General features: G+C 41.1%; 2 protein-coding genes across 7 annotated transcripts in view; both read left to right on the forward strand.

Annotated features, from left to right (window-relative positions):
- LOC100711262 (malate dehydrogenase, cytoplasmic) overlaps positions 1–22,179 on the forward strand; it is an 868,968-nt gene that overhangs the window by 522,562 nt on the left and 324,227 nt on the right. The gene's annotated exons all lie outside the window — the stretch shown is intronic.
- LOC100697710 (potassium voltage-gated channel subfamily H member 1) overlaps positions 1–22,179 on the forward strand; it is a 90,799-nt gene that overhangs the window by 43,543 nt on the left and 25,077 nt on the right. For 5 of the 6 annotated variants that reach the window (XM_025908329.1, XM_019355592.2, XM_025908327.1 and 2 more), the window contains 2 exons: positions 2,164–2,363; positions 5,044–5,296. In XM_025908329.1, the coding sequence (XP_025764114.1) occupies positions 2,164–2,363; positions 5,044–5,296 (453 nt within the window). Of the gene's footprint in view, positions 1–2,163; positions 2,364–5,043; positions 5,297–14,451; positions 15,651–22,179 lie in introns of those variants that run through there. The other variant, XM_025908325.1, reaches the window with a different exon arrangement.

Consider the following 22,179-nt stretch of genomic DNA (forward strand, 5'->3'; position numbering starts at 1 on the left):
AGTTAAGTTAGTTAAGTTTTTGTTTTTTAAAGCAGCTTGACTGCTTTGGTAGATGGGAGAGAAGTTTCAGCTTACAGTGTGTTTGTGAATAAATTCATGTTACAAATTAAGAAACATCTTAACTGCTGCGCACAACAGTTCAGTAGTGGACCTCTAGACCTGGCATCTGTTCTGAACCTGCTGTTTTTGTTTTAACACCAACTCAGCTCCACCTCTGTGCTGAGGCTGCACAGTAACCTTTAGGGAGGTCACAGCAAGTTCTCTATGCTACGGTCAGCTCCACACTTTGACTGTGTTCATAGTGGATGACAGCAGGCTCCTGCTGCATGCTGGATGGGGTTGGCATTGATCTGATGACCCAGAGTGCATACTGCTGACAGGCAGTGAGGGAGAGCAGCTGAGTCAGGGATAGACTGTAGCAGGCATTGATGGGCTGAGCTGTGGATTTGCTAAAGGTTAATTTTTTTATACAGAGAAACACCAGTGCACATGTCCATTACCTTGTAGGAAAGACAACAGAACGTTCCAAAGAAACATCTTTAGAGTAAAAAAAAAATGCCTGTTTGCTAGAAATGTCCTCTTGCCAACTATAAGTCGCTATACGTCGCTTTGAAGAGCACCTCTCAAATGATCACTTGCATGAGGTGAGAATAGCTAATCAGAGATTTTGACTTTTTTAATATGTTAGTCTGAGGTGGGAAATTAATGTCTCTGTATGATTTACAGCACAAAATGAATTCCAGTCTGTAATGTAGTACACAAGCCACAGCTAACAACAGTCACACAGCACTTTATAACAAAAAGTTTTTTATCTCCCTCATAATGATGATCAATTTAGAATCCCCAGTTAACTTGGTATATGTTATAAGCATATCTTAGGACTGTGGGAGGAAGCCAGAGCAACCACACAGACACAGTAAGAACATTAAAACTCCACAAAGAAAGGCCAGAGTCAACAACGAGATTCAAACTACTGCACCGTCCTCTACTGTGATTTCACTGAACAAAAACCTTAAACCATAAAAAATCAGTTGCAACTATTGAGCATTTACATTTAAGTGCCTGATTAACAGAATGTAAACAGATGATAAAACTGAAATTATGTTTCTTTCTGGAACACTTCTTTGTCATTGTTATTTCGAAGAGTGTTTTGAGGTCTATTAAGTGAATCACACAACATGTTGATGTGCTTTTACAAATCTTATCTTTCTTTGCTGTTGATTTCAAAAAACCTTTCAAAAACCTGTCACTTTTTATTATCTTTCACTTCAATCTCTTTGAACTAGGAGCTAAATGAGGAGCTATTTGTAGCTGATATAATAAGGAGTTTCAGAAATTTCAGACAACTTGTACAAGTATTCTAGCATTGCTATGGATAGAAATTTCCTACCCAACCTAGCACCACTGATTAACAATGGGCGTGAGGTCAGTTTCATGGTCATTAATATGTCAGTGACCACTGACCATTGATCAGTGACCACTGATCAATGGCCATGAGTGCCATTGACAGAGAGGATGCAGTCACTGCATTGGGAGATGGTGAAAGATGTACCCTTAGGCCCCCTCTGCGATTCAGAGATGGTCTTTCCTTTTTAATATAAATGGCATCCACCAGCACTCCTTCCTATCAAGGATGTGTGCATCCTTGTCATTGAAAGAGCAGTCACAGGGTTGTAAGTGAAAATTGACTGCAGATTCCTGGCCTGATGAGTTAGATCTTCTGTGCTGTTTCTATGGTCTGATGTGATGCCTTCATATTACTTATCAGAGTAATTTGTCGTTGTTTGAATCAAAAGACTGTTCAGATTCCTCTGTCAGCTGAAGCAGAGTTTATTCGCATGACTATGGCAGTGGTCAATGGAATTAGATAGTTAATGGATAAAGGCATTTCATGCACCTCATACTGGACTTTCATATAGTCTTCACATTTTTGTAATTTCTGTTTAAACTTATTCTGTAACACAATAAGTTTTTAAATAAAGTATTTCATATCTTATAATATGGTATTTGACCACATCTATAAGTGACTGAAGTGATTGCTGCAACACTGAAATTCTGTTTTGTGAATAATAAAGACAGGTCTGACAATATAACATCTACAATGTAACAGTAGGTTTTGTAGAGAAGTATAAGAACTTAATATTCTTTGTCCTCTATTTACAGCGCTGCTGTATGCCACCATCTTTGGTAACGTCACCACCATCTTCCAGCAGATGTACGCCAACACCAACAGGTACCATGAGATGCTCAACAGTGTGAGAGACTTCCTCAAGCTCTACCAGGTCCCTAAAGGCCTGAGTGAGCGTGTGATGGACTACATTGTGTCCACCTGGTCTATGTCAAGAGGCATTGATACTGACAAGGTAACAATTCAGTCCAAATCACTGTGTTATTGAAAGTGAAACAGCTGGTTGTGGTTGTTTATTTATTTATTATGCACTGTTAGAAAAAGCGTCTTGAAAAAACGGCGATATTCCGGCAGCTGGGGCGCCAAAATACGACCGTATAATTACAGAAAATAACTCCCGCATAAAAATACGGTTATTTCCAGTAATGAAAATACAATTAGTTGCGCTAATTTGACATGGGATCTCGCCTGTTTCAAGTGCCGCTAAACATTAAATTAGGAACATGTTAATGTCATTAAACAGTGAAATCATCTATAAATAGGAAAAGAAAACATCCCCAAAAAACAGTAATATTCCGGCAGCTGGGGCGCCAAAATACGACCGTAAAATAACAGAAAATAACTGTCCCATAAAAATACGGTCATTTTCAGTAGTGAAAATAGAGTTTGTTGCAGTAATGTTACATGAGATTCTGCCTTTTCCAAGTGCTTTTAGACATCAAATTAGGAACATTGTAACGTGATCAAACAATGAAATTACCTATAAACAAGGTCAATGAATGTGGCAATATGAATCATAATACGTAAATGTCCAGAAATATACAGTTAACAGTTGGTCTCCTCTGGGACAGACTGACAGAGGAGAGGCTGCCATATCGCACCATCGGCCCCTCTGGCCATCGCCAGTAGGTGAAGTGCCTTGACCACAGACACAACGACCGAGAGTGTTCGAGCCAGGGCTCAAACCGCCAACCTTCTAATTGCAAGGCAAACTGCTAACTCATGAGCTACGATCGCCCTAGCTAGCAATGATAATAATACTTATGTGATGTAACACAAGCTTATAGGGCTCATGTTATATACTTTACCGTAGCATTACATTTGAATCCAACAGTTCAGTCTTTCAAATAACGGACAGATATTTGTGGAATCATGATACATTTGTGAATGTATTTTAACAATCTAAATATGCATATGTACAGACAGATACATTTAATGATCATGACAATTATGTTTCATTACATTACAGTGATTTGACGTTAATTTACATTTGAAATGTGAAGTCAAAGTCTATTTACGTAACTTTAATGATATTCTAGAAGAACAGAACAAAACTGTAAAATGCACGATTCTTTCCTACGGCTTGTTGTTGTTAGTTCACATTCATTGGCCGATGCTTAGCGTCATGTCATTATGTGTCCCAACATCCAATGGCATATCACATTGTTTTCATGGCCACACCCTCACCCCAGGTGCAGAGGCCTATTTCTGTTCAGGAATGTTGTGAATACTTTGAGATTTATATTAATTGCAATTCCTACCTCTACATTTATTAAAAAAAATATATAATTAGCACAGCATGGCCGTGAACTAATTTAGATTGTGGCATGCAAAAGAATCTTAACTAATTAGCTCAAAGATATTGAGCTTGTTATTCAACCCCAAGCTGGTAGGGGGAGCTCTTTATTTAAACACTTTGCAGTGTTTCCATGTGCCTCAACCTTCAACAACAGCAGAACAGAAGTCACTCATGGTACATGAGTGACATCCCGCTACAAAACAACTGTCAGTGACTCTGCACCACGGCGTAAACACAACATTCAAGATAACAGTTAAAAGTAACTAACCATAAACAATAAAACAAGAACATCTAAACAGCAGCACATGTCCCAAGGCATGATGGGAGAGAACTAGCTGTTTCTGGATGTATTTTTACGATCTAAATATGCATATGTACGAAAAAATATATTTAAGAAACAAGTAAATTGTGTTTTACTATATTTACAGTGATGTTATGTTGTTTTACCTTTGACATGTAAGATCACAGTCTGCTTATGTAAACTGAATGATATCCTAGGAAGACAGTACAAAACTGTAAAAAATTACAGTAATATACTTTGACATTACTATTTTTTGGAACAGTGTGAATTTTTGCTTCTATACAGTTATAGCTACAGTTTTAGCAGTGACATTACTGCCCAACCAAACTGAAACCAGAATTCTTAAAGTTTTAAGTGAGTTTTGAAAAAATGGAACCATTCATACTCTTCTGCACAAATAAATCACAATATATTTCCATGAAGAGGCCGCTAGGAAAACTGCAACCACTAAATACCTGCAAAGAGTAAGGCAAGTCCTGAGCAGTCAGCTGAATGGAATGAACAAGATCTGGGCAATTGACACTTATGCCCCACTGGCCACCGGATACCTTGCTGGAATAATAATATGGTCAAAGGAGGACATAGAAGCCACTGACATCAAGACAACGAAGCTGATTACCATGCATGGAGGGTTTCACCCCAAATCCAGCATCTTGAGACTGTATGCTAAACAGAAGGAAGGAGGCCGAGGGGCCGAGGACTAGTTAGTGTCTTTGTTGTCCAGGATGGAACAACAAAGATCCATGAATACATCAGGAAGGTGCCACAGCCAATCCTGTACTTAGTCAATACTTCAGTCAGTCATGACCAAAAGGTTTGGCAGTGGAACAATGTAAGTAAGTAAGTAAGTAGAATGTAGTTCATCAGCATGGAAATGAAGCATAAAAATGGCAGCATCATTATGTCTACATTAACTGTATTTCTGTTTTCAGGTCAGCCTAGGAAATCCTGAATATAACTACTGCTGACATTTTAGCAATGACCATTATTTATCTGGCTCTATGTGACCTCACCTTGGTCTAACTCTGTTTGCAGGTGCTGCAGATTTGTCCAAAGGACATGCGAGCAGACATCTGTGTCCACCTCAACAGGAAGGTGTTTAAGGAACACCCGGCATTTCGCCTGGCCAGTGATGGCTGCCTGCGGGCTCTGGCCATGGAGTTTCAGACCATCCACAGTGCCCCTGGTGACCTTATCTATCATGCTGGAGAGAGCGTGGACAGCCTTTGCTTCGTCGTGTCTGGATCGCTGGAGGTCATCCAGGACGATGAGGTGGTGGCCATTTTAGGTGAGGGTCTTCAGTTAGAGAATAAGGCTAAGAATGTTAAAAAATGAAGCTTTAGTCTTTTTAAAGGACAGTGTGAAAGTGGGAAGGAAAAACTTGCTTTTAAGCAGGAAGAAACCTGTAGCAGAACCCAGCTCAGGAAGGGGCAGCCATCTGCCACGACCATAGGGGATGAGAGTGGGGAAGACAGGACAAAAGACATGCTGTGGAAGAGAGGCAGCAATTAATGGTAACTAAGTAGCCTAGGGCTACTGCAACATAACTCAGGGAGGATTCATGTTCTCCTGATCTAGCCCTAACCTTATGATTTGTCAAAAAGAAAAGTTTTAAACCTAATCTAAAAAGTCTGTCTACCAAATCCAAAGTGGGAGCTGGTTCCACAGAAGAGAGGCCTGACTATTATTCTACTTTTAATTATCCTAATAACCACAAGTAAACCAGCAGTGTGAGCGCTAAATGCTCTATTGGGGTAATACAGTGATATGAGGTCTTTAGAATAAGATTTTAAATTCGATTCTGGATTTAACGGGGAACCACTGAAAGAAGTCAGTGTGGGAGAAATATGCTCTCCATTTCTAGTTCTCATCCCCTACTCTTTCTGCAGTATTTTGGATCAACTGAAGGCTTTTAAAGGAGTCTTTAGGACAGCCTGATAATAATGAATTCCAGTAGTCAAGAAGTCTAACCTTGCCCGACCTAGTTTTTCAGGATCACTCTGAGAAAAGATGTTTCTAATTTAGAAACATTGTGTATATGAAAGAAAGGAATCCTACATGTTAATTTAATATGCAAATTGCAGGCCATATCCTGTTCAAAAATTCAAAGATATTTAGGAGTTTTAGTTTTATATGAATTTAGAAGCATTAGAGGTCATCCAGGCCTTTGTGTCTTAAGGCATTCCTACAGGTTAACTAATTGATGTGTATCATCTGGTTTTGTGGCTAGATAAAGCTGGGTACCTGCATAGGAGTGAAAATGTATGCTATGCCTTGTATTGATATTGCGTAAGAGAACCATGTATAATGGAAACGGAATAGGTCCTAGCACAGATAAGAAAAAAACTCTTCAAATAAACCATTCCTCTTCAGATGATAAGTTTTGCCACTACTCTTTCACAAATTTTTTAGATAAAAGGAAGGTTGGAAGTTGGCCTATAATTAGCTAAAACAAATGAGGTAATTATAGGCTAATTTGTCAGCTAATAATAATACACCTTCCCCATTGCAAAGTAATCAATTTGTACATTTTTTATAGCCCATTTGTTGAAATGAAAATGATTTATTGTCCATGGTACGCTCTCATAGTAGTGCTATTAACCCTCCATACTATGTGGACCAAATATAAATAACAGATCAATGGCCTCTTTCAAGTGCTATTGCTTCTAGTTAGACACACACACTTGGCAGATTATTTGTTACTTTCTGCATGATGAGAAAGAAGGCTGTCCAAAATTGATTAGTTCTGGTGGGCGCGGCATGGCTAGCAGCAGAGACGAATGTGTTCAGGTGGTTGGCCACGTGGCCAACGGCTGAGAAGAATCAGTTCAGGTGGGCAACCACATGGCCGATCCAGAGGACAGCCCGCATAGAAAATGGCAGTGACACAGGACAAGCTGTGAATGGAGGCTGTTGGGCAGCTTGGCAGGTGGCTGGCATGCAGGACCAGACGAGGCGGATCCTGTAGGCGATGGCATGGGAGCTGCGGGTAGAGGAGCTGCAGGTGACGACGTGGGAGTCGCGGCTGGAGGAGCTACAGGCGATGGTGTGGGAGCTGTGGGTGGTGGAGATGAAGCAGGACCAGCAGGTGCGGAAACGTCTGGCAGTGGAGATGAAGCAGGGACAAACTGAACTGAAATAAACATGCGGAATTGACAACCACAATGACAAGACAAGGAACTGAGGAAAACTGAGGATTTAAATACACAGGCTAATGATGATGATGATAAGAGAGTGTTGAGTACACAGCTGAACTTAATGTAACTAATCACACACAGGATGTGGAACTAAACATAATGCACATAGACAGAAGATTACCACACTAAGACAGTAAACACATGGACTAAAAACAGTGAACATAAACAAACTGAAAACACTGGATCAACAACCCAGGAACCCTGAAACATACTTTTTAGAGTCAAATGTTCATCTACCACTATTATTACTATTCATCTACCACTAGAATATAGAAAAAGGTCACACATCAGCTGTCCAAACCTTGTGATGTACTGCTGACCAAAAAGAGCACAAAGTTTCATTTCACATTTGCCCAAAAAACACCTTGATTAGTCTTTTGGGAAAATATTTTTTGGACTGATGAGATAAAATCTGTGTGTGTAATACACTATCACAACTCCTTTTTCCTTTCTGGCACGACCACTACTGAAATAGGGAAGGCATGATTAGAAGATGCTCACCGGCTGCGAAAACCAGTCTCCCCTGCCACCCACTGCACATGCTCCACCCAGGTCTCACTGTGGATGACAACATCATCCAGGTAGAAGCAGTATATGTAGCTTGTGGACACAGCATGCAGTCCATGAGGTGCTGGAAAGTGGCTGGGGCTCCACAAGCCGAATGGAAGTGTGAAAAATTGGTACAATTTTCCTAAGACTCTACAGACAAGGGAATCTGCCAGTAGCCCTTGGTTAAATCCAGCATTGTAAAAAAAAAGTGAGCAGTGCCTAACCGGTCCAGGAGCTCATTGACCCGTGGCATCAAACTGTGAGATCTCATTCACCTTGCGATATTCATCACAGAACCATATAGCCCCATCTTTCTTTACTGCAAAAACAATGGGGCTACACCACGTGCTGTGTGACTCTTCTATTACTTTACTTAGCTGTTGCAATGAAGCAACATCTGCTCTTTGGACCTGTGTGAGATGGTCATCACAATGGAGGGAGACGGGAATGATTGAATTTGGCACCTCTGGCCCCAACTAATCTCTCTCCTTCAGACTCATCAGAGAAGCCTCTCAGCCTCTCTCCATGTTTCCAGGAGATTGAGGTGATATACCTGTGTGGCTCCAATACGGTGGCCCCTAGAGACAAAGCACATACAAACTCCAAAACACGTACAAACTCCGAAGCACGTGCAAACTCCGAAGCACGTACAAACTGCTTTGGAGCAGTGCAAATTTGTATGTACTGCAAAGTACATACAAATTCCAAAGCACATACAAGCTCCGAAACACATGCAAACTCCAAAACACAATGGAAGTGCTCCAGGACGCTAGGGGCAGTGTTGAACTCGATTTGCAAAATAAACGGCAAGTTTGTTGCAAACACAACAAACTTGCCGGATACTGGCAGAAAACACCTGCAAGGATAGAACAACCACACTCATATATATTCAAATAATTAAAAGAAAAATGTTCATTTACCTGTTACTACCACACACCAAATCCAGTCGTTGGTACTTCCTAGCTTGTGTAGCCACTAGGTAACAAAAACTCAACACTGCCCCTAGCGTACTGGAGCACTTCCGTTGTGTTTTGGAGTTTGCATGTGTTTTGGAGTTTGCACGTGTTTTGGAGTTTGTAAGTGTTTTGGATTTTGTATGTGTTTTGAAGTTTGTAAATGTTTTGGATTTTGTACGTGTTTTGGAGTTTGTACGTGCTTTGGAGTTTGTATGTGTTTTGGAGTTACCTGGGTGTACCTGGGTGTTCACCTCAATAACAAACTGGACTGGTCCACGAACACAAATGCACTCTACAAAAAGGGTCTAAGTTGTCTCCACCTGCAACGGTGGCTGAGATCCTTCGGGGTGAACAGAACACTCCTAAGGACGTTTTACGACACTGTGGTGGCGTCTGCCATCTTTTAGGCTGTGGTCTGCTGGAGTGGTGGAATGGCAGAGAGGGGCAGGGGGAAACTCAACAAATTGGTCACGAGGGCCAGTTCTGTCCTGGACTGTCCGCTGAAGTCCATCGAGCAGGTTGGGGAGGAGAGGATGTTGTCTAAGCTAAGATCCATCATGGACAACACCCCACACTGAGCAGCTCGTTCAGCAGAATACTTTTATACCCACAGTGCTACCGCAGGTCATTCTTACCAGCAGTTTTTAGACTCTATAACACAGTTTAACATCAACTTTTGGTTATCTTACTGATCAGCAGTGATGGGAATAACGGCGTTACAAGTAATGGCGTTACTAAGGGCGTTACTTTTTTCAGTAACAAGTAATTTAACTAATTACTATTTCTATCGTTACAATGCCGTTACCGTTACTAACAAGAAAATGTGGTGCGGTCGCATTACTATTTTTCAACAAACAGACGGCTGAAGCTGTGTTCAGCTTACCACATCTTATATCAGCTGCACGGAAGTAGCTGTCTATGTAAGTAATCTGGGCGCTATAGCTTTAAGCAGCTGTGCGCGCTCCCGCGGACAGCAATCACTTTCTGGCAAACGATCACTTTTTGGCACAACACCTGAAGCTAAGGGGTCAAAACAACCGCATGAGTGCTGCTGTTTGACTGAGGAAGAATAAAGTAGTCGTGGTAAGCCAATCACATGACCACTTTAAGATGACAAAGCAACATGGTGATATATACCATTTTTTAAATTGTGTTGATAGGCCACATAAAACCAGAGTCATGATAAACAATATATACAAGGTGTTTTTTCCTGAATAGTTTCGTCACGTTTACTGTCTAAGGACAGAGCTAGCAAACACTCTCTGCTTATGACCCAAAAAAACAAAAAAACAGCCCTTTCGTGTTGGTGGAAAAGTGTACCACACGACCAATCAAAAAATGATACAGCAACATGACATTTGGTTGTTTAGGAAGAGGGGGAAGTTTTAGGAGTAACGGTGAGAGAGAGAGAGAGAGAGAGAGAGAGAGAGAGAGAGAGAAAGCAGAAAAAGAGAAAGAGTGAGTTTTGAGATGTGAGAGATCTGTGTCGTTTAGCATGTTTGGAGTGTGTAGTTAATGTGTTGTCTTGTGTAGTGTAGTGTTTTGGATAGTTTGGTGTTGTGTGTCAGAACAATGAGGTGACTGCTGTCTCCAGTTATAAAAAAAAAACAGGAGGAGTGATACACCTGCTGCTGTCAGGCCTGCTGTGATGTTCTCCTTTATAGTGGACAGAAATTATTTTTTTGGAGTGGCATTCTCATAGAATGCAGAACACCTGATTGTTATGTAAATAGTTTGAAATTGTTTTTTTTTAAAAAGGGTAAAAGGTGAATGGCTGCAAATAACTTTGTTGTTTGAAAAACTTGTGCATATGATTTTAAAATTGACCATTTATATTTGCATTTAAAGTTATGAAATATGATTCAATAAACATGTTTGTGGTTGTTACAGTAAAAAATATAACTTTTTCTACTCGGATGTTATGTTTTTTGCCTGATTTTAAAGGGCTGTTTTTTGTTTTTTTGGGTCATAAGCAGAGAGTGCTTGCCAGCTCTGTCCTTAGACAGTAAACCTGACAAAACTATTCAGGGAAAAACGCCGCGTATATATCATTTATCATGACTCTGGTTTTACGTGGCCTATCAACACAATTTAAAAACTGGTATATATCACCTTGTTGCTTTGTCATCTTGAAGTGGTCATGTGAATGGCTTACCACGACTACTTTATTCTTCTTCAGTCAAACAGCAGCACTCATGCGGTTGTTTTGCCCCCTAGCTACAGGTGTTGTGCCAAAAAGTGATCGTGATTGCCGTCCGCGGGAGCGCGAGCAGATGACAGATGACATTCCACACTCCCCACAGTGTCTCCTTGGCAAAATCTAATCATGAGTCATGTGACTCATTTTTTCAGCGTGTTTGTGGAATATGAGATATAGAGGCTCTCAGGCATCATCATGCATGTATTTGTGTACAAACACTCAATGACTCAAAAACAGCTGCTGCTTTTTACATTTAAAAAAAAAAAAGTGTTATCATTGTGACACACATTAAAAAAAAACGAAATCTTGGGACAGGGGCATTTTATTTCACCACATTGGCTCACCTCTTCTTTTAAAAAGATTGTAGTTTCATGTTAGTTTTAAGTTTTTCCTATTAATATAGCTGTTAGTAGTAGTATGGTAATCAATTTGATATAACAGCATCAATATCACTATGATAGCGGTTTCAAACATCCCAAAGGTATTTACAATTGGCATTTACTGTGCCCACATCAGTGGTGCCACTCAGCAAAATAAATCAGTCAGTTCCATTTAGTTCTGAAAGAACAAGTTCATCCTCTGATGGCTCAGATCATGTTTGTGGCCTACTCAAATCACTTGATTAAGTGAAATGACCACAGAATGTTACCGGAAGTTTACCGGAAGCCCACACACACAGACCAGTCCCTACTCTTTGACTCCCACCATCATCTTGGAGTAATCAGGACCCCACAACACTGGGCAGAAAATGTTCCCTCTAAGCCTGAAGGGAAAAAGAAGGAACACACACAGGTAAAGAAAGCTCTTAAAATAGGTTGTCATCCTAATTGGGCTTTCATCAAATCAGCAAAGAGGCACAGAAAAGAACTAACTAGGGAGAATCAGACAGACAAAACGGAACAGTATTGTCCTCCCTTATGCGGCAGGTTTATCTGAGAAACTCAGGAGAGTCTTCTCCAAGCACGACCACCCAGTGTACTTCAGACCCAGCCATATACTGAGACAAAAACTGCTTCATCCCAAGGACAAAACTCCCACACAAAAACCATTACAACGTAATATATGCTGTGCAGTGCAGTGAGGATAGTATGGGCTCAAAATGTGGTCATAAATATTTTGTACTTGTAAATCAGTTTTGTACTTGTAAATCGAATTTGTGTGTGTGTAAAAAAGATTTGTATGTGTAAAAAAGATTTGTGTGTGTGTAAAAAAGATTTGTATGTGTAAAAAAAATTTGTGTGTGTGTAAAAAAGATTTGTATGTGTAAAAAAAATTTGTGTGTGCGTAAAAAAGATTTGTGTGTGGACTTAGCCAAAAAAACCCCTGCAAGTTACAAGTACGAATTTTGACCCTATTTTTCTTCCTTTCATCTGATTGGTCAATGTCATGTTAATCACAAATGTAACAATCCAATCAGAGAACAGATGGGTTTGGCTGTTGGAGGGGCACTTTTTTGAACTGCAGGTCCTTGAAGGGTAATACAGTTTGAAGCTGGAGGATCTCTATATAAATATCCGATAGCAGCTAGGTCCCCTTACTTTCAGCAGCTGTTGAAAGGATAAAGTTGTGGTATATCAGTGGTTAGAAATACCATTATTACTTTAGGATTAGTTTAACACAAAGTCAGGGCTGACCCGGGACCATTGCTGTGAGTCACAGTGCGCAGCATAAAGGTCCTTTCACATCGGACGCAGCATGTGCTGCTAATGCTAACTGCTAACTAAAAGCAAAGGATCCAGAATTTGTTGCGCTGGCTGCTGAGCTCTGTGGGTTTTTGCAGCAGCTCCAGCTGTACTAGATGCACCTGCTCCTTGTCGTTTCTATCTCTGACTTTATGTCCTCTACAAGAGTTTCTGGTTTTTTTGCTAGTTCTTCAAATGTTCAATAAAAACATGTATGCTAATTCATAACAAAGAAAGCTTTGTAATGAAGACTGTCATTTCCAAAACACTGCCACCCCCCGCCCCGCAGTCCGCAGCGCTGTATTAAACACGTAGACCTGTGACACAATCACCAAACTCGGACGACCACAGACTGTTTTCCTTCGTGGTGATGAAGGAAAACGCTGGGTTGGCGTGTAAAAGGGCATTTATTCCCTTCAAAGACCTGCAGTTCAAAAAAAGCGCCCCTCCGACAGCCAAACCCATCTGTTCTCTGATTGGATTGTTACATTTGTGATTGACATGACATTGACAAATCAGATGAAAGGAAGAAAAATAGGGTCAAAATTCGTACTTGTAACTTGCAGGGTTTGTTTTGGCTAAGTCCACACACAAATCTTTTTTACACATACAAATCTTTTTTACGCACCACCAACTATGTTAAAAACAAACACCACTCACGCCTCACAGACGACAGCTTGCAGTCCTGCGTAAAGATGAAAGTGACTTCGTACAGCCCCAATTAGCAGACGCTGTGCGCAGACATTCAGGAGCAGAAGCCCCATTGACGCGTCGGATATGTTTACAATGTTTGCATGAACATGCTTTTTAGCATCTCTTTATTGACCCCTTTTCACACACGGTTGCTGTACACACACAGCTGGCTGAAGCTTTCCAGCTCACAGCCCAACACACACCAACAACAACAACACAACAGCAAAGAGAGCACAGACTTTAAGCCAGAGAGGCGTGATTGCGGGTGCCTCCCCTGCAGCGGCACCGCAGACCACGACCCACCACACACATTAGCCAGCTCAAATAAATATTTATGCAGATATTTTGCATTATTTATTCTTCATTGTTTAGTGACATAGTGCTTTTTAAAAAAAAAAATTCAAGTCAAGGCTCCGCTACATGCTCCAAAGGCCCAAAGGCGATATAAGGATGGCGGCTCACAACATTTTTTGTTTGCTACATGCATAATTTAAGTTAAGCACTTCATGAATTTCATAAAATCTATGAACACACCATAGTTGTTTAAACCAAACATAAAGGAAAAAAAAACAATATATACAGAGTTATCTTCATTTTAGATGTCAAAGAGTATATGCGTCTCCCAGTGTTTTCTTTTCAGCGGAAACCGGGTCCAAATGGCTCTTTGGGTGTTAAAGGTTGCTGACCCCTGATATAGAGGGAAGCCCTTGGATTGGGGGGTGAAACTGTGTCGTCAGTGCATGTATGAGTTCAGGGTGGTTATGGCTTTTGGGAAGAAACTATTCCTGAGTCTGTCAGTCTTTGTGCTGATCCACCTGTAGCGCTTCCCTGAGGGAAGCAGGTTGAACAGGTCAAAACCAGAGTGGGAGTTGTCCTTGATGTTTGCTGCTCTGCTGAGGCAGCAGGAGGAATAAATGTCCATCAGGGAGGGGTGAGGGCAGTCAATGATCTTATGTGCCGCCTTGACTACTCTCTGAAGCCTCATTCTATCCGCCTTAGTGCAGCTGCTGTACAATACTGTGATGCAGTATGTCAGCAGGTTCTCAGTGGACTAGCAGTAGAAGGTCAGCAGCAGGTTGGAGTCCAGTTTGTACCTCCTGAGGACCCTCAGGAAGTGCAGCCAGTGCTGGGCCTTCTTGACGAAGGCTGTGATGTTGTCTGTCCAGGAGATGTCAGTGGAGTTGAGGACGAAGAGAAACCGAAAGGTGTGGACCCTCTCTACACGCTTACCATTGATGTAAGTAAGTAAAGTTAATTTATTAAGCGCTTTTCATAGGCAGGCAGTCACAAAGTGGGGCTACAGGGGGGGCTAATTCAGTGCTGTGCCTCCTGAAGTCGACAGTGACCTCTTTGGTTTTCTTGGTGTTCAGTGCCAGGTTGTTCTCTGCACACCATGCTGCCAACTTCAGGACTTCCTCTATGTAAGCTGCCTTGTCTCCCTTTGAGAGTCCAACTACAGTGGTGCCATCAGCAAACTTGATGATGAGGTTGTTGTCGTGGGTCAAACTGCAGCTGTGAATGTAGAAGCAATACAAGGTGGGGCTCAGCACACAGCCCTGTGGGGAGCAAGTGCTCAGAATACGAGTGGAGGAGAGATGAGGGCCGAGTCTTACAGCCTAGGGCTGCTTAGTGAGAAAGTACTTTATCCAGGCCCATGTAAGAGGGAGGAGGCCAAGAGTGACCAGTTTGGTGATAAGGATGATTGTATTGAAAGCTGAGCTGCAGTCAACAAAGAGCCTTCGGACATAGCTTTGCTGCTGTTCCACGTGGAGAGCTACAGCAACGGCGTCTTCTGTGGATCTATTTCGCGTGATATGCAAACTGGTAGGGGTTGAGGTCTGGGGGGAGTGACTCGGGAGAGCAGGAGGAGAGGTGGTTGGACTGGCCGAGGTGGGGGAGCGGTATGGCTCCTTAGCTGGACTGGCCATCGGGCATTTGCCCGGTGGGCCGATGGTGATTTTTCGTTTTCATGGGCCGATGTTCTTTTTTTCTTTCTTTTTTTTGGTAACGTATAAACAATGACAGGTGGTGGATTGGCACATGTGTAAAAATAACTCAATTGTTTGGTGGTGACTATGGCGGAGCTTCCACAGATTCAGTAACATTAGCAAGTAGTGGAGGCCGGCAGGTGGATTAGGGAAAGGTGAGACAGGAGGAGGAGAGACCAGAGGTGGCTGCCGGTCCGAGTATCAGGGGAACTGAACTTGAGGTGAGAAGTTATGAACTGCAGTCTATCTGGGTCAGATATAAACCTAGTTTAGGTATAGTTTATTTTCGTTGTGCTAACTTTTTACAGTAAATTACAATAACTCCTCCTGCGTACTAGCTAGAATGACAGAGTTTCTATACTGCTGGGCGGGTGCTATGATGTTACTGATAGTGAACTTTATTTTATTCATAAGGTTAATTAGTAGAGTTGCCAACCATCCAGTAAAAAAAGGAATCACCCCGTATTCAGAGAAAATATTACACCTTTCGTATTGAGCTGAAAAGGAACGCGATTTGTCCCGTACTTAAGCTAGAATGAAAAAAAGACACAAAGTTGGAGTTATTCTGTGTCTTTACGCTGCATAGCTGCTTCTTCTAGACTTGTAGTCAAGACTGCCTAATCCGAGACCAAGACAAGACCAAGACCAGAGGGTATCGAGACCAAGACAAGACCAAGACCAAGACCAAGTTGAGACGAGACCAAGACCGAGACCGAGTCGAGACGAGACCAAGACCAAGACCGAGACAAAAAAAGTCTTTAAACTGCAGCCAGATGCTGCTTCGTTTATGGGTCTCAGGCATATTTATGTGTTTTTGCTTTCGCACAGCCCTCCTCACCGCTGTCTACTGTCTCACTCACTTACTGAGAGGACAGACGGCTGCTCCACTTGACTGTCGCGTCTCTCACCCTCTCTGTTTTTCACATAATGATATTATCCTATATCCTCGCATGTGATTGGCCACAATATGGAGGGATTGGAGCATAACTGAGCCACTGTGTGAGAGCTGAGCAGCGAAAGGAAATTAAGTGAGGGTAGAAATGACTGAAAGATTATTATGCTCTCTTTTGAGTTTTGTTCAAAAAAGAATGACTTCATATATATATATATATATATATATATATTTCAACATTTATTTATCTAAAACAAAAGTTTACTCTAAATTGATGTTTAACAGTAAAAAAAAGTTTTTATGTTTTCTCCCTAAAGTGTATGTAAACATCTGGTTTCAGCTGTGAATATACTGCTGTGTATTGAAATTCCTCTTGTTTTGCATAGAAATATACTGAACAACATCCAAAGCATAATATATAAAATAACATCTACCTGAGTTTTTTCTTTGAAAGAAGCTCCTTATGTCCATTGTTGTGTTCATCAGTACACAATTGAAACCGATTTAGAGAGTTTGTTTAGCCGTGGAGGGTAACAACTGAAAATATGAAATGTAAGCTAAGACTCTCTAAAAAATCAGCATTGTCGTTCGGCTTTTTATTTATCCATTTGTTGATTCACTCGAAGAGCAAGTAACGCAACCAAGTGATCATTTTGATATCAATCTTTTGTGATACACCGTCATATTTACATTATTAGTTCAGTACGAATGATTTGCTTTGGTACCTGATCAAACTTAAGCTCTCCTCTGTCTGCAGCAAACTCGCAGGCAGCAGCTTCTCCCGACTCACTCACATGGGTGCTGTGCTCAGTCGCCCGGTGCCTGAGCTCGGATCATACCAAAATTAGGGGAAATTTACGACGGTGCGCTCTGTGCTTCGTGTGTTGCTTTTGTTTTATACAGTTGTCAGTCAGGCATCTAACTAACAAATTACACTCCAAAAGACCCCATGCTTCTGAAAAAATGACCCTGGCTTAAGCCCAGTAAGCCACCCCCCCGCTCCGCTGATGGTTGACTCCAAATCTCCCGAACACTATGTCGATTTGAGAACGCAAGACCGAAACAGCGAGACCAAGACCGAGACCAAGACAAAAGTCCGTCGAGACCAAGACAAGACCAAGACAAAAGTCCGTCGAGACCAAGCCGAGACCAAGACCACGTAAAAGTGGTCTCGAGACCAAGACCGGTCTCAAGACATCCAACTCTAGCTTCTTCTTCTCTCATTCTCTCCCCTCCCTCTCCTGTTGCTACTTCAATCATGAAACTGATCAACGATCAGGTGATCGGCTTTTCTCACCAGTCACAAGTCCCGTCTCTCGTTTGTTTATCACCCATTTTGCACCAGAAAGAGGAAACCAGCCGATGTCGTGCTAAACAACAGCAGCACATTTAAGCTTGATCAGCTGTTGTTAGAATTTATTTAATATTACTTTCTAGTATCAGCTGATGTTTGCTGGAGCCACAACTGTAAAAGCTGCTGGTCATGATGTCGGTTTGGATATGTGGTGAGAGGGAAACATGAAGATGAAACCAGGAGATGTCCTTACTGAATCATCAGAGCTGAACAGGTGATGGAGAAACAGGTTTACCTTTTAGGTGACATGAATGAGTTGAAGGGAAGTTATGAACTGTTTCTGAGAGACAAATAACACCTCTGTAGCTGACAGCTGGTAACTGTGCAGGGACTGGTCTAGCAAAGTTTTGCCAGGGGGCTAGGTAGTACTGTGTGTAAAATGCCATCAAAGTCAATTAAGGTTTATTCTTTCTCACCTGTCTTTCTCTCCTTTCACTTTTTAAAGGTTGCCATGTTAGAAAAAATATTTTGCCTGCCATGCTGTTTATTGATGTGATAAATAAATAGTTAATGAAAATATCACTAAATCTGTCATTTATTATTTTTAATATTCAGTAATGATCATGTCTCACCTCTAGTCTTCTCTGTCTTAATGTCAGGTTTCCACCATGTGTTGTAGATAGTTCAGGAGGTTAACTCGACCAAGCAGTCTTTGGGTTTCGGCTAAATACTGTTTCGAAAACCAGAATAGGGAGGATGGTGTAGGTTTAAGTTTATTAGATTGATACATATATACCAACAAGACAGTGTACATCACTGTCAACATTTTTTCTTGTAAAACAAAGGGGGGGCCTGGCAAAAAAAGTTTGGGAACCACTGATCTAGAGTGTTCTCTCCCCGTTGGGACATTTGACATGCTGATAGAATTTTGTACAGTTTTCATGTTGGCCTTATTAAAATCACCTGCAACAATGTGAACACTATCAGGCACTATCAGGGCCCGTTGTTGTTCGTCAATGGTATAATGGTATATATAGATATAGGCTCGGAAGAGGTGGCTTGTGTGGTTGATTCCTTAGCATGACAGCGGACCTGCAGCCCTGCTTATGTTTCCTCTCCCTCCTCCGTCTCCTCTCCCTTCTCTGTCCATGCTTATGCTAAGGCATGCATTGCAGTATTCAAAATTAATACATTTATAAAATTGTTTTTTTGTTGTTGTTTGTTTGATTGATGTTTAAAGGGAGATGCGACTGTAATTTCATTATGTCATGTAATGAATATGAAGCTATTTTGCTTTTCTTAAGTGTTGCATCTTCAAAAAACAAAAATGAAATGACTGAGCCTCACACAGGAATATCGTTGCGACGTGTTTACTGAACCTTCTGTTTAGTCATATGTACCCAGTGTTGGTCAAGTTACTTGAAAAAAGTAATCAGTAACTAACTTTTGATTACTTTCCCCAAAAAGTAATCCTGTTACTTTACTGATTACTTATTTTCAAAAGTAATTAGTTACTTAGTTACTTATTAAAAACATGCTTTACAACCTGAATAGGTAATAAAGCGATAGATCTTTCAGCCCAATTCTACTTTTTCTGCATAATCCATCATAAAAAATGTAATCAAATGAAAAAGTCTCTTTTTAAAACTTGTTTTATTAGTTTTAATCTTTTAACTTTATGCATCAAGCAAAAGTTAAATTATATATTAAATTATATATAAAAAGAAGTTTTCTTCCCACGGAGTGTAAAGCGGACACTAATGTTTTTGTCACTTTTTACGGAATCAAACTCAAAGTAAGGTCAGCACTTCCACGCTTTAAACGCTGCACGGTCATATGATCTCCCACATTATAAGTATTAAAGTAGTTTGTGCAAAACTGTGCAGTGAGGACTTAAAGTGGTTTAAGTGACAATGTGTAGAGTCCAGTAGTTGAAGTGAGTGTGTAATGGTATGTACAGAATGTCAACAGTTCAAAAGCCTGATGGCTTGTGGGTAGAAACTGTCTCTATGTCTGCTAGTGCGGGTCTCTATTCACTGCTTCTGGCTTAAATGGCTTACTGATGCTTACTTGGTCCGAAATCAGACCTAGGAGTCACTATTACCATTCATTTCGCCCTACATCATATTTACTGGTTGCCCACAATTCACGCAATTCTGGAGGGTCTGGGGTCAACTGGCATGGTTTCACTTGCTGAATATACTTTTATTTTTACTAGCAGCTAACAGCTCTTACAGTACTACTGTCTTGTTGCATGCTATGTGACTGGCTACAGGACTTTTTGACTGGCAGGCCCCAGTCCGTCAGGATCGGCAACAGGACTTCAGCCAGCATTATTACAAACACTGGCGACTCCTGGCAACTCCACAGAGTTGCGTCCTCAGTCCCATCCTCTACACCCTGTACACCCATGACTGTCACCTCCAATAGGGACAACACCATACTGAAGTTCGCGGATGGACAACTCCTTCTTCCCCACTGCAATTAGTCTCTTGAACAGCTGACCTCTTTTAACAGTAATAATAATTTTTGCACATCAGGTCATCTTAAATATTAAACCAGCATATTAAGCTCATAGCTCTTTTGCACACAAATCTATTTAACACTTCAATTTTTGTCTCCATTTATTTATTTATACTATTTCTATTTTATCTGTTCTAGTTCTATTTGTACATATTAACCGACATCTGTGTGTGGACAGCAGAGAAAGCATTTCGTTGCACAGAGAAATGCTTTTCTTTGTACAAATGACAATAAACACTTTGAATTGAATGCTTAATCATCCAGGTTTTATGTGTTCCCACATTAAAAACAGCCTTCATTATTTCTCAACCCCGTGTAGTCCTATGCGTGGGATATTTTGTCCTCTGCATTTAACCCATTCACTCAGTGAAGCAGTGGGCAGCTACCAATCCAGCACCCGGGGAGCAGTGTGTAGAGACAGTACCTTGCTCAAGGATACATCAGAGTAGCCGTTCGTTGGCTTTGAACCCCTGACCACTCTACGTACTGTTATCCCTGCTCAGGTTATTCCTCCATGTTCTTTTCTCCCTCGTTGTTATCTTCTTCCTCCTTCTCACCACTGCTGTCTGCCTCTCCCACATCCTGCAGCAGTTCATAGTTATGACATGTACATTCTCAACTGTCCCATGGGCAGTTTTTCTTCAGTCTTGTCTTATTTTTCAGTCTCTTCCTCTGAAACTTTACTCCATGTGTGACAAATCTTGAACATTCTTTCCAAGTCCTTTCACACACAGTGATATTGCAGGTCAACTTGCCAGCTTGTGATTTGGAGGGCATCTCTTTATCCATGATTGTTCTTACAAGCTGAAGCTGTGAAATGTTTAGCCAAAAACTCAGCCTGAGTGTAGTTCTAATTATGTTAGTGATGTTGGTAGGTGGGTTGATCCAGGTCCAGGTTTACCTGCTACTGACACACTGAGACTTTAAAAAAATATAATTTTTCATCCTGTTAACACTGTTAACACTTTCCCTCTCTGATTCTTCTTCTTCTTCTTTTTTGTCAAAAAAGAATCTTTTAGACTGCATTAAATTACTCTCCTTTTTTTCCCCAATCATCTTCTTCTTCACCTTCAGGGCAGTTGGTCCTTTCTCCCCTCACACTCTAATCACAGCTTTACTCAGGACACTCACAATCATGCTCTCACATAATTTAAATTGCAATAATCAATATTTCCTTAAAAGCCAGTCATTTTATTTGGCATAACACTTCAGCAACTGACCAATCAGCTAGGCACTACTTCAGTTTCCACAGCCAGACAGTTTGTTGACACTGTGCAGTGTCTGCTGTCTTCTGGCTTAGCTGAGACATTGTTAATATCTACCACCAACTTTAAATCCCCACACAATATCACATTCCAGGCCTCAGTTGATCTCACACATGCTTACAGACACAGTTGTTGTCTAAGTAACCTAAGAATTTGCATGGGTCAGCACCCATAATCTCTATTTTAAAATATTCACTGACATTCTTATTTTTTCTTTTCTTTTCATACATACAAAAATGTTTTAGGCTTGCTTTTTTCCTGATAGTATTTGCAGTCCATCACCTACCTGGTTCTGCTGATGATAAACTTGAGGCAGTCACCTTCCCATCTTAAATTTTTTAACATTATTTTACTTTAACTTTTTTTCTCTTTTTTTCCGCACGATATTTAGAGGTCGTCCCCTACCTCCGCCCGATTCTTTGACTGTATTTTAAATAGGGATGGGTACCGGTATGGTTCTGACATAAATGGCAGTAACCAGACCGAAAAGCGGCGCACACTTCGGTGCTTTATTTCGGTGCTTTTTTTTTTTCTTGAGATGTCATACACTTTGGATTCTAGGCAATCATTTTACTTTTGCAAGGATAGTAGGCGGGCCCAGGTACGTACGTTCTTTTAGAGCAGAGCTACAGATTAAAAATGCCCAAGGCGAAGCGGTCAAAAGTCTGGCTGTACTTCACAGCAAAAGATGCAAACTCAGCAGCCTGTGCTTTAAGTGCTTTAAGGTGATACCGTGCAAAGGAGGTAACACCTCGAATCTGATGAAACACCTGGCGACACATAGCGTTTCTTTAAAAGCCGAGAAATGCACTGTATTTGATAGCTTGCTGCAAGACCTCACACCGAGCACATCTACTGCGGGTGTGGTGCCTGTTATCGGACCCGGAGTTAGCAACATCCCCCAAGAACCCGAAGGGCCCCTAGCCCTGCCA

This window comes from Oreochromis niloticus, linkage group LG6, assembly GCF_001858045.2.
Source record: "Oreochromis niloticus isolate F11D_XX linkage group LG6, O_niloticus_UMD_NMBU, whole genome shotgun sequence".
Lineage (NCBI taxonomy): Eukaryota > Metazoa > Chordata > Actinopteri > Cichliformes > Cichlidae > Oreochromis > Oreochromis niloticus.